Source organism: Thermobia domestica, chromosome 15 (genome assembly GCF_964235325.1).
Source record: "Thermobia domestica chromosome 15, izTheDome1.hap1.1, whole genome shotgun sequence".
Classification (NCBI taxonomy): domain Eukaryota; kingdom Metazoa; phylum Arthropoda; class Insecta; order Zygentoma; family Lepismatidae; genus Thermobia; species Thermobia domestica.
The window spans coordinates 2,002,857-2,017,073 of record NC_137468.1 but is presented as its reverse complement, the minus strand read 5'-3'; the positions used below and the strand labels follow the sequence as shown (position 1 = coordinate 2,017,073).

At 36.0% G+C, this 14,217-nt stretch overlaps 1 protein-coding gene across 2 annotated transcripts in view; it reads left to right on the top strand.

Annotated features, from left to right (window-relative positions):
• The window catches only part of LOC145672034 (neprilysin-1-like), a 134,105-nt gene that overhangs the window by 73,185 nt on the left and 46,703 nt on the right, over nt 1–14,217 (top strand). For both annotated transcript variants that reach the window (XM_081741239.1, XM_081741237.1), the window contains exons 4-5: nt 3,861–3,944; nt 13,712–13,914. In XM_081741239.1, coding sequence (XP_081597365.1) covers nt 3,861–3,944; nt 13,712–13,914 — 287 coding nt within the window. The remainder of the gene's footprint in view (nt 1–3,860; nt 3,945–13,711; nt 13,915–14,217) is intronic.

The window sequence follows — 14,217 nt, the reverse complement described above, 5'->3', positions numbered from 1 at the left end:
TGTTATTAGTGGCATGACGATATGCCAGGGCATATTTTATTCATGATCGTAATTATAATTATAATTAGTACATTCTTTGTGTCTTTTCAGTTAAAATTGCTATTTAACATTTTCAGATTATTTGTGGAAAATAAAGCAAGATTGTACCACTGCTGCATAGCCATTTTTCTGAACTTTTCTACTCCGTTTTGGAATTAACTAAAATTGAAATCTAACAAACATACTTATATAACATTATCAGGGTACAAGGACGGGACGGAAATGTCAAAGATGAGAGTATACCAGTCCATAGAAATTATAGAGTTCAACACAATGATATCTCTGAGTGTAAACGCACAATCGTAGCTCAAACCACAAAAATTGGAGAGTGTTGTATAGCAATCAGTGACCCCAAATACAGTTTGACGTCTTATGAAGAATCGGTTCACTTTTTCACTGCGCCCATTGTTAAGGCTTCTTTAACTACACACTATAGTATTTGCGGGTGCCGAGAAAGTGTGCTTGACAAGAGAAATGGCATTATATCCTCTTGTGTGGCTAGTAACACGTCTACTTGTAGTACCAGAGTGGTCAAATTCATGTTTGGTGGTACCGCGGGAAAGACTGGATAAGGCATTCTTAGTGATGGGCAGTGGGAATATTCCCGGTGGGAAGGAAAATAAAAAATGGGAATATTCCCGGGTTTTTTCCCTGGCTTATAAATTCCCGGGAAGGAATTTATTTCCACTTCTTTATTTTATCTTCCAAATTATAAGAACCGTATGACTAATTACTTTATTTTCATTTATTATGATTTACTTCTAGGCTTTAAATAATTTGTAGGTTAAAAAAATAAAATTCGTTGACTGTATTTTATATAACTAATCATATGATTTATTAGTTCCATTTCCATTTGCACTAAAAAGTAGCAAAGTACTAATTTACAAATGATGAAAAGGAAAAAGTTTGTAAAGTAATGTAGAAATTATGTAGAAATAGAGTTGAAGTACAATTAATATAACCCGAAACATCGTTAGTAATAGACGTCGGTCTGTCTCCTGTCTCTGACTCGAATTTCTGAACAGGTACTCGGACTTCTCTTATATGTGAATTAACGCATGACATTTCGAGAAATAATTAGGAAGAAAGGTCATGTGTCAGAATGTTAGTGCTAAATTATAAAGATAAGTCAGTATCTTGCAAATTTTGTGAACATAAATATGTATGCGCAAATGCTGATAAATTGGCGAGACATGTATCTTATGGCAGTTACTCAATTTAATTTGTTTATAACATTTAAAAATTTAATATGTTTATAATATCAGTAGTAAAGTGAAGTTAAGAAAATTCACTTACTTATAAATTTAAACTGTTTAAAAACTGTGTAAATATATGTGGACTTACTATACCATTTTTTCCACATATTTACTTTCATAGAACATGTTGTAAGTAAATATACATTTATGCGTACTCTCTAAAAGTAATACAATATTTATAAAGTAACATAGAAAAGTTCAGAATATACATTTTAAAGAATCCTCTGTAGACAACTGTAACAATATACTGTGATAAAAAACGAATTTAGCTTTGAAGTCATAATATAGTAATAGAATGCAATTAATTTTCTTTGTGATTGCACATAAATTCCCGGGAAAATTCCCATTTAGGGAATCTTCCCGGGAGTTTACCTATCACTAGGCATCCTGTATTGTCAAATCCGATGCTATTGTGTCCAATACGCATTAACAGGACATTGACTAACCACCGTTCCATCGAAGCTTAATATCTCCAACTTCTGCATCCTAAATGGAGTTTTTTCCAACAGGACAATGAGCGGAAGGATATGGGTCCGACAATTCGTAGTTGGTCACCATGTTCCACTGTTTTCTTGGTGTAGTCATTCACCTGACTTCTTGTTTGTTGAATACTTGGTCGGTTCATGGTCCATCAAGACTAGCGCATCAGAGACCTCCATAATTACAGAAATGAACTTTAGCAAATTGTCGAAACCGCGTTGCTTGTGATACTGCAAGAATACAGCCTCCATGTCTTCCTCTGTGCCTCGCCATATTATAACACTTATGCGCTTCTGTTACTGTTGTGTTACGTAGAAAATGCTAAAAGAGTGAAATGAAAAAAACAATTGGGAATGCTTCAAAAGCATTGCCAGAACGAACTTAAAAGAATGGAGAGGTGGAGTGGGAAGGACAACTGTGATTGTTCCTACATGTAAAAGTAAATCTTTTTATGCACATCTTTTCTTTATCGCAAAAATTCGCAAAATATCATCTCTCTATGACTTACAGTTTCCGAGATTCCTTGGAATTGGCTCCTTAACCCTTAACGAGTTTTCGTAACCATTTGGTTACACATGTTTTGATCTTGCCTATTGCGTTTGAAGACTATTATTTTTAGGTATTGTTCCTTGTGGTTATTTGTGTACATGTTTTCCGCGATCCAGAGAAGCTATTGCTTCCTGGTGACAACTCTGGTAAATTTTACGCGGAAGGTAGTCTGTGGATATATTGTTTTGCAAGCAGTGCCGGAAACAGACAGAAAATATAGTGAACCGTTAAGGGTTAAATCTCCCGAAATTCGAATTTTTTTGTCAATATCTGGGAAACGGTGGCCAGTTGGCCAGTAGCAAGTTGATCACTGGCCACCGGTTACTATTTGGTACCAAAATGTTCGCCATCCTCTTAGGTATTGATCAAGACCAATATCATCTCTCTATAACTTATGGTTCCCGAGACATAAATAGCTCGTTAAATATCTGGAAATCGGCCATTTTTTGGCCGATATCACGAGAACGGTAAGTCATAGAAAGATGATATTGGTGATAATCAATATCTAAGAGGATAGTAAACATTTTCTTACCGATATTAATTGGTGGCCACTGGTTAGTGATTAGCACCAATATCATATCTCTATGACTTACAGTTCCCGAGATATAAGTCCTTAAATCTCTGGAAATCGGCCATTTTTTGGACAATATTTCGGGAACGGTAAAAGTGACGCGAAAAATTTAATCACTTGCTCAGATAGTTTATAATGTTTTATCGAATGCAGGGTTCAAAATTGAAAAACTCGCTAATAATAGACAGACGGACAGACAGACACACACACAGAAAATTCAGTGACGACCTTTTTAAGTTCGTATGATTAGGCATATCAAGTAACTGAGATATCTTACCGGAAAGAAAAAAGCTAGTGCGTGTGCCTTTGCCCGATTTGTGCGTGTCCTGGGTTCGATTTCCGGTAGGAAAGCACAAAAATTTAATTTTACAATCATACACTTTCATTTATCATCCATCTCCTTTATTCTAAATGGAACAAGCGTGAGACGATAAACTAAATATTTTTCACATTTTCTTTATACTGTATCTCCGTATGCTTTGCTTGATTTCTGAGGCACAGTTGTGTGTCTTACTAAGCAGTAAATGCACTTATTTCATCCTTGTTGTGTGCGGTGTATGTCCACAAATTTTGGCATTGATAGTTCTTTGTCTCTCCTAGTGTTGCAATTTTAATAGTCATCAATGTACTCAATTTGAGTGCGTTGACAAAAAGGAATAAGACATTTGATATTGGAAACAAGTGGCTTGTGACGGGCAGGGTTGAAGTCATTAATCATGGGATTAATATTAATATATAATTTCTTTTATGCATGTAAAATACAAGGTAGGCACAAAGTCTCTTTCCCCAAAACAAGTACTTCTTCACATATTGGAGAAAGCGACTTCACGCCCGCCGGTATTTTACACTGTATAGTCAGTTGAAGTAAATGTGTAAAGTTTAAGGATTTTACATTCTTGTATACTGTTCAATATGTAAATTCAATTATTGTTATATGACGTAATACCTGTTGTTGATTGTTGCAGATATCCTGGAGCAACCGATCGATGACAGAGATAATTCAGCGACAAGGAAAGCAAAACTTTTTTACAAGTCCTGCATGAATATCAGTAAGTATCTTACGAGTAAATTCTTCGCACTTTCAGACATATCAAAATAAGCATCTTTTCGAACAGAGATACTGGTCCATAAGTGATGTTTAGCTTTGCCGCTTTTCTTACTGGAAGTGTGTGGTCTATTCATGACGTTCGAACTCCATGCTGAGATCATGTCGAGCCAATAGATGGCTATTTTCTTGATGTGTTTTGTAGAGAGCAGCAAGATTCAAAATAATTCAGTCAAATTCATGAATATTCAAACTGTCCAAAGGCAATTTCAATAAATAAAGTATAATTCGTCCTCTCTAATTATCACTAGTTAACAAATTTAAACTTTTTGTTTGTTACATGAGAAAAATCACCTGATCTTAAAGGAACTTTTTGCGCTGAATTCGAATATGCACTCGGTTTCTCTCCATCACGTACAGTTTTCCCGTAACAGAGGGATTTTCGGGAAATTCCCTCAAAATTTCCCTTTTTCAGATATTTTATTCCCCTAGCTCCTGTCCCCTTACATATAGTAACATAGAAATTATACCTAAGTATACCTTGATTCATATTTAATAAACCCTAAAAGTTTCGTAAAAATCGCTTTGTTCTTTGTAGAGAAATAAATATATTTGTATGTATACTGTGTGGACTGTTTATTGCACCTGATAGTAATGCTTTCAGATCTCCTGAGTTGGGGTAAAAACGATTTGCTTTATTACTGCAAACACAGACATAAAAATGAATATTTACAATAGTCAACAACACACTTGTATTGCTCTCTGTAAATTAGAAATGTGTATAAAAATAGAATGTACTTCCAACGTATATTTTTTTAAAACGTACAGTATATGTATATCTTAATACATATATATACAATTCTCCAAGTTTTTTCGTTTTGTTCATGAAATGGTTATCAATATTTGTTATCAAATGTAACAGAATGCAAAAGAAAGAAAGAATGGAATACAGACTCATTGTTGACAACAATGAACTAATGCAGTCTGAATTTTAAACTACGGTCCCCCTCCCCCCGTGCATTTCTTTCTTTCTTGTGTTCTTGACACCTGGTGAGGGAGTTTTGTACATTTTTATATTGACGTGTGGTTTAACACTACTTCACTTTCAAAGTTGTCTTTGCTGCTAAGAGTGCTTTCATGTTTGATCTTAACGGCATTATACCCAACTAAGACCAGAAGTTTAGTTTGTGATCAGTACAATGGCGTCAAGAGGACGGCGTTCGTGTGTTAACTCACCAAATAGTTTTTGTTATGTGTGTGGCCAGTTTGTAGTTAAAGGACAGTGTAGATCCATTACGCCATCGGCGAAACTAGCATATTATATATATTTCGGATGTCGTGTGGGAGATCAGGACAAAACTTGGGCACCCAACATAATTTGTGCGTCGTGCTACGTCACTTTCCTTGCATGGGCCAAAGGGAAACGGAGGTTCATGAAATTTGCTGTACCAATGGTGTGGAGAGAACCCACCAACCATCTGGATGATTGTTACTTTTGTCTCACAGTAGTTAAGGGGCATTCTAAAAAAAGCAAATACACAATAAGTTATCCCAACGTTAAATCCGCAATTAGACCTATTCCGCACGGGGATGAACTTTCACTTCCCGAGCCCCCTACCAACTGGGAAGAGATATGGCCAAAAGACTCTGATGATGATCATGACCTTGATGAACCATCGACATCAACATGTACATCCAAGGATCCAACGTTCATCCCTGACTGTGTTCGCGAGCCACATTTCATCCGGCAATGTGAACTTAATGACCTAGTTCGTGATTTGCACCTGACAAAACAAGAGGCGGAACTTCTGGGACCAAGGCTCCAGCAGTGGAACTTATTGGATGCAGAAACGAACATATCAGTGTACAGGAAAAGGCATGTTCAATTTTCAAGCTATTTCTCAATGCAACATAATGTGTGCGTATGTACGGATATAAATGGGTTGATGGCGGAGCTAGGAATTCCTTACGTTCCAGAAGAATGGAGGTTATTTATCGACGCGTCAAAGGTCAGCCTTAAAGCTGTCCTTTTACATAATGGAAATAAAAAACTTTCTATACCACTTGCGCACTCAGTGAAGATTAAAGAATCCTATGACACCATGTCAACTTTGCTAAATCTTATAAATTACAAGGACCATTGTTGGCAAATATGTTGTGATCTCAAGGTAGTTGGTATTTTATTAGGACTGCAGTGCGGTTACACGAAGTACCAATGTTTTTTATGTTTATGGGATAGCCGAGCTGATGACAAACATTATGAAGTGAAGGAATGAAAACCTAGAGTGAATTACGTACCTGGAGAATACAACGTCAAGTACGCTCCTTTGGTAGATCCTAATAAGACATTACTACCGCCACTTCATATCAAGTTAGGACTTATGAAAAACTTTGTCAAAGCCATGGACACATCTGGTGAAGGTTTCAAGTATTTGCGAGATAAGTTCCCTAACCTGAGTGATGCTAAGATTTCAGCGGGAGTGTTTATTGGTCCCCAAATTAGTAAATTAATGCTTGATGATAGCTTTGACAGCAAGTTAAACAGTGCTGAGCTAGCTGCCTGGACAGCATTTAAGTGTGTTGTGCGCAACTTTCTGATCAATAACAAAGCTGAGAGTTACACAGAAATCGTACAGGACATGATACAGAAATACAAAGAGTTGGGTTGTAGGATGTCTTTAAAAATCCACTTTTTGCACTCCCACCTCAGCTTCTTTCCTGCTAACCTAGGTGCTCTCAGCGACGAAAAGGGGGAAAGATTCCACCAAGATATAATGGCAATGGAGAAAAGGTACCAGGGACGATGAGTTCCTTCAATGATGGGAGACTATTGTTGGGGTCTTGTTAGAGAATGCAACATTTCTTACAAAAGAAGGAAGTAGTGTACGTTTTTGTAACCCAATGGAAGTTTCATATATTGTGATAGTTTTGATTGTCTTTTCATGACCTTTTGGTACATTTGTATTATTGTTTATTGTAAATTGTCACACTTGTAAATTATATTGTGTTATATTTTATATATGTGTTTGTGGTAATAAAGCAAAACGTTTTACCTCAACTTAAGAGATCTGAAAGCATTACTATAAGGTGCAATAAACAGTACACACAGTATACATACAAACATATTTATTTCTCTAGAAAGAATAAAGCGATTATTACGAAACTTGGAGGGTTTGTTAAATATGAATCAAAGTATACTTAGGTATAATTTCTATGTTAGTATATGCAAGAGGTCAAGATCTTGGGGTGTAAAATAAACGAAAAGGGAAATTTTTGAGGGATTTTCCCGAAAATCCCTCTGTTACGGGAAAATCGTACGTGATGGAGAAAAACCGAGTGCATATTCGAATTCAGCGCAAAAAAAGTTCCTTTAAGAACAGGTATTTCCTTTTATGTAACAAAACCTTTGTTAACTAGTGTTATGAATTCAATTTGTTTTGGGGCAAAGTTTTGGGTGTCTTACTTGCGCTGCCTGCATGACTGACAAGAATAAATGGCACAACGTACAGGCAGCTTACAGAATTTAATTGTAGTTTAAAAACTGCATTAAATTATTTCACAATGGGAGAATACAACTTAGTATTCAGCAAACCGAAGGCTCAGCGGAAACAACTACAATAGTTATTATTACTCAAATACTAAAAAAGGTGTTTAATTCAACAGGCATTGCTTTTAATAGGAGCAATGAGTTTTATTTATTTATTTAATCAGAGGTTCTTGACAAATCATACATTTTTAATTTTCATTCGCCGGCTCGTCATTTAACCAGCACTGGTTTGAAAGTACATAGTTTAGAAGCGTTTTGGTAATTATTTTCAGTGGCTTATCAGTCCAAATGAGGCTGAAAGTTCTGGATGGCATGTCTAGGTTATAACTCAGAGACTAATCAGTGATGCTAACCTGAAAAGTTATAAAATCTTATCTCGAGAGACAAAAAGTACCATTTTGCTTTTGAATTTATACTAATTACAAGACAACAATAATAATGTAGGTCTAATACAATAACAAAATATGAACATAAGACTGTTAGATCTTCCATATATAAGGCTTACAAAATAGTTTGAAAATAGGTATTTCCGTAATCGAAAAATCTTTCTTTATCAGAAGTGCAGTGTTTTCATCACACCTTGGTGCGATACTTTCATACTGAGCCTAAGGATACTGACTTCATTCTTCATACGGCGGGAGCTCATGTGGTTCGGATTCCACGTTAATCAGTAGGTCCACGTCTCATATAGCCTCGCTGCTGAAAGGGACGCTAAACTAAAAGCAACTCAACTCAACTCGTTCTTCATACATTTTCTGTGCAAAGTTTTGGAAGTTGATTCTCCGTTCTTTTATTATCTTCATTCTTTAAAAATATCATAATACAATTTTCGTTCCTTAGCTGTAGATTTTTGAGTATCAGCCACTGCACAAACCACGAGACCCGGGTTCGATTCCCGGCGGGACTTCATGTGGTTCGGATTCCATGTTAATCAGTAGGTCCACATCTCATATAGCCTCGCTGCTGAACGGGACGTTAAACTCAAAATCAATAACATAACCTTTTCTGATTGAAAAAGAAAATCGGTTAAAATTTGACAACACTGATTTCACGCTTACTAATAACCTCAATGAGTCTATTTCTTGCTTCTGGAAACTTTTGTTAGCATGGATTTAATATACTTGAAAAAATATAGTTACGAATTTCGATTTTAAAAATCTCTATCTCTTTTGATCTAGTCATTCTACAGATCTTCTAAGGTCTAAGGCATTCTACAGATCAAGTAGAATGCCTTACGGTAATGGTGAAAATAAATTCGGTACGCATAGGTATTGTTTCAATGTATAGACCACCAAATACCCCCTACACCAAATTGTCTATTCTTGAGGATCTGATTACACATGTATATCCACAATTTGATTGTCTTTATATACTAGGTGACCTTAATTGTGATCAGCTCTGTCTTGACAAAGCAGAAACAAAATATTTGAACCGTATCCTGGATATGTTTGGGCTTGTCCAACTCATTAAAGAACCAACCAGAATAACAGAGTTCGGTGAATCATTACTCGATCTCATTATTACCGATAAAATTGACATGATAGCATCAAGTGGTGTTAGTCCACCCATTGGATCATCCGATCACTGGGTGACACATGCTATCCTGAACATTAAATAACCGCCAAGAAAGTCATTTGATATTATTCGTTATCGCAACTTTAATATATTTAATCATGACACATTTCTACAAAATGCTGAAGCCTTGAACTGGAAACAAATTGAATCTCAGGAATCTATAAATGCTAAAGTTAATTTTCTTCAGACTTCTTTAAAACATCTGTTTGATGAGCACACGCCAATAAAAACAGTTAAAGTTTCAAATAACAAATTGCCTTATGTGTCTAGTAATACGAAGCTGCTAATGAAAATACGCGATCGTGCACTCCGCAGGTTCAAACGCACTAAGTTGCAGCAACACTGGGATAAGTACAAAGAGCTTCGTAATTTTACTACGGCAGTTATTCGACAAGAAAAGATTGCGTATTTTTCCTTTCGTACAAATAACGCTAAAAACAATAAAGACACACTTGGCGGACGTTACATAATTTGGGAATAGGTGGAAAAAGTTCATCGTTGAACCTCCCTGAAGAACTAAATTGTCCTGATGTCATAAATTGTCATTTTTCTAAGGTTTCCGACATCTTAGTAACAAGTGACGATACATTTGATAAACAAATAAATCGGTACAGTTCACTAAAATACACTGCTTGTGGAACTCCTTTCATGTTAAGACCTGTTTATGAACATGAAGTTAAAAGAGCAATTGTTAACATTAAATCCAATGCAGCGGGCTTTGATGAAATAACCCCACATATGCTTAAAACAGCTTTACCTGTTATCACATCTCCCTTAACTAATATTTTGAACTACTCTTTATTGAATGGTAAATTCCCTGATCCCTGGAAACTAGATAAAATTCTGTCATTATCAAAGAAGCCTTGTATTAAATCAACTAGTGACCTTCGGCCAATAAGTATATTGCCAGTTCTTTCAAAGGTAATTGAAAAGTTAGTGCTTCAGCAAATGATTTCATATATTGATAGCTCTGGTATACTTCCATGCGAACAATCTGGGTTTCGTAAATTTCACAGCACTTGTACTGCTTTGTTAGGTATTAAAGACAATGTGCTTCATGCACTAAATGACAAATATGTGGTCATACTAGTTTTATTAGACCTCTCAAAGGCATTTGACCTTGTACAACATGGTGTTTTCTTAGCAAAAATGAAATACTATAACTTTTCAGTAAATACCATAAAATGGTAGCAAGTTAGTTCCTCTCATTATAAAATTTCTGAAGCTGCTGTACTTGATAGAGGTGTTCCACAAGGCTCCATTTTAGGGCCAGTTTTGTTCACCTTATACACTGCAGATCTGGCATCTGTTGTACAGCATTCAAAGATGTACTGTTATGCAGACGACACTCAATTGTTTATAAAAGCCTTCCCTCAGGACTTACCGCAAAAGTTGTTCGACTCCTTAACCAAGATCTTAAGGCTATCAGTAACTGGTGTATTGATAACGGTCTTATTATTAATCCCTTAAAATGTACTTATACTGTTCTAGGTTCCGCTGATCAACTTAATAAAATTGCTCCTGACAAATTAGAATTACAAATAATGGACTCAAATATTAACTATTCACCTTGTGTTAAAAGTCTTGGAGTACAAATTGACGATAAACTTTCTATGAATAATCACGTCTCTACTCAGTGTTCAAATGCTCTAGGAATACTAAGAAACTTGTACAAAATACAAGACTGTCTGTCCAAAGATACCAAGCTACTCCTGACACAATCGCTGATACTGTCTTTGTTTGATTATTGTGATGTTGTGTATGGCCCGCTTCTAACAAAAAGCAATGCCATTCTGATCCAAAAGGTACAAAATTCATGCATCCGCTTCTGTTACAACATACGAAAATTCGATCATATTTTGCCTATTCTGAACAGCAATAGCATGCTGACAATGTCCAGAAGACGACATTTGCATTATTCCTCTCTCAGTTATAAAATTTTTAAAACAACACGCCCCGCGTATTTATACAAGAAACTCACTGCTAGGTCAACTATTCACACCCACTTAACACGCAAAAGAAATACGTTTGATATTCCACACCATAGACTCAAGTAAACCACTGCGGCATTTTCAGTATTAGCACCAAGGTTATGGAATGCTCTACCAAATGTAGTAAATGAAGCTAAAACATTTAATTCTTTCAAGAAAATGTTAAAATTTATTTACTCAGTCAACAAAATTTAAGTTCAGGTACCCATGATTTGTATTCTATCATTTGAACCACGTAAATGAAATCAGACTTGACTTGGTACATATTCTTTATTAAATAATTATGCATTATAAAAATATTTCATCACCCTCCTCCCTGCACTGTGAATCACAAGCATAGCTTATTTTGTCTCTTTGTTATTGATCGGTATGTGTTTGTTTTCATGTTTGTATTTGTATGCTTTTTTTTCTTCCTTCACTTGTCGTACTTGTGTGTGTGTGTGTTTTTTTCTTTTTTTTTTTATCGTCTTACTGTATACCTGTATTTTTGTTGCATATAACCGTATCTTTTGACTCAAATGATTGTATTTATATATATATATATAACTCTATGTACTTCCTTGACAAGGGTTAGGTGGTAGAGCAGCAATATGCTGAACCTCGCCCGCTCGAATAAAGCCTTTTTCAATTCAATTCAAATTGTCAAAAAAATCCCTGAAATGGGATTTTTCATACTGGTTGGCATCACTGTTAGTATTCCATTCCAATACAATGCAGGAGAATTTAGTAGAGTTAGTAATACAATGCAGGAGAATTTAAGTTTTTAAGATTGCCAGGACACTCAAGCGACAAGATGAACATTGATATATTAATACGAGCAGACTCCCCACAACAAGGGCCGCATTTGCTGACAATAATTAAAGACATGATAAGCTCGGTATTATTTTATTTCATTGTAATCCAGAAGTTAATATGAATCGACAAAACATCGATATTTTATTACCATAAAATAGTCAATACAATGGGTTTCATTGGAGAACAGGCTCCGAAGATTAAAAAAAAAAAAAAAGTACCATCATCACGACTATTCGAATGTGCTCGTGGCATAATTTATTGAAAAGAATTAAACGAAAATAGGACAATGTGAGAAAACTTCGCTCTACCGTTTAAATAAGGAAATAAGAAAAAATACGACCAGATTTCGAGAAAGACTATTTTATTTTACACATTCTCCACGCTTTTCTGCAATAGCAAGAACAAAATTCATCGGAACTCACAATGAAGTGCTACACACCAGACGTTAACGCCCTCGGATTAATGTGTTTCCTAATATGAAGAAATTATTTGTTGAAAACAGATTTATATGAAAAGAAAAATTAAGCATTTTTTATTGTTACACGTTCTTAAGGTTTGAATTCCACACTATACTCTTCATGCAATTTTACTATACGGAGAACGTTCACCGCCGGTGCTTGGGGTCCCTGGTTCGATCCCAGCTCGCGCCGTGTGAACTTTGTGGTGAACAAACACCGTGCTCGTGGGTTTTCTTGGGGTTCTTCCGTTTCCTCCCACTTTCTTCATTCCACCATTTCATTCATTTCTCATTATCACCGTCTCCTTTAGCCTAACCGGCATAACCATAGGACGTTAAACTTAAAGATTTCATTTCATTTTTTTACTATACGGATCCATAGTAGGCTATAAGTAGAAGTTGTTGTTGGAGAAATAGTAGGAGTAGCAGTAGGAATGGATTAGAAGCCCCGCAGGGGTTCGTTGGGTATTGTTCTCGACATAAAATGGGCAAATTAAAGACTTCCCCAAATTTTTCCGTACATTTTACAATCTGTGGATCCGTATAATAAAACTGCACCTAAACCTTAATATAGTTAACAACAGATATAATCTCAGACACCTTTTATTAAAGACTATGACTATATTGATAATGCCCAAAACAAGGATGTTATAAAATAGTGGATCTGCCAATGTATCTTTATCCTATTAAATCAATGAAGCCAAAAAACAACCGAGCATCGGCACGTCTGATTGGCTACTCTCGTTTTCACCATCGTCTGATTGGCTACTTTCGTTTCCGCCATGATTGTTGGCTCAAAACATTGCGATCTTATTGGGCGGAGTGGGCAATGTAGGGGTGGCGAAACTGTGACGTATTGCTTCAAGATGTTGTTGTAAGAGCAGATCCTCTATTTTATAATATTCTTGGCCCAAAAGCAGTTATTCATCTCGTAATTAACCAAGGATCTTATAAAGTAGAGGATCTGCCCTTACAACAAGATCTTGAAGCCATACGTCACAGTTTCGACACCCCTACTCTGCCCACTCCACCCAATAGGATCGCAATGTTTTGAGCCAACAAACATGGCGGAAACGAAAGTAGCAATCAGACGTGCCGATACTCGGTTGCTTTTTGGCTTCACCTATTTAATAGGACGAAGATACATATCGACAGATCCTCTATTTATAACATCTTGTAATTAACCAACTATAATATCAATACATAATCATCACAGACTCAATCTATATCTACAACTTAATCATCTTGTGATACTAATAGTCACATTGTTCATATTCTTTTACTTTCCCAAGATATGTAAATCTCGAGCAGGCCTCGTTCATGCTAAAGTGAGGTTATAAAAATTGTAATCATGTATTGAATGTAAAGAACCATTGTTGCTTGTTAATTGTTATTACTTTTTTTAGGTCAGATTCGGGACCAAGGAGATGAGCCGCTGCGACGTATGCTGAAGAACCTGGGTGGTTGGCCTGTGATAGAGAAGGACTGGACGCCGCCGTTTTCCATAGAGGCTCTGCTTGGTCGTGTTCGTAAAGAGTACAACCGGGGATTCCTCCTTGACGAGTATGTGGGACCTGACGACAAAAATTCCTCGGTGAACATTCTTCAGGTGCGGACAAAGTAAGAAAATAAAGAACAGCGTCGAAACTAAATAATGCATATTCAGTAGAGTTTAATTAGGAAGGAACAGCAAGTTTTCTAAATTCCACTATATATGTGTATGTATGTTTTAGGCCTATTTACAAGCAATTTTTAGGCCTTTAGGGTCATTTAGCGATTAATTAAGTTAATAACAAATAAGCAGAACATTTTTTTTCAACCACCAAAAACGAAACCTTTGTTTGGTTGAGTTGGAACTTAGTAACCCTTTGAATAGCTAAGCTATATGAGTCGTGGAACCTAAAACACAGTG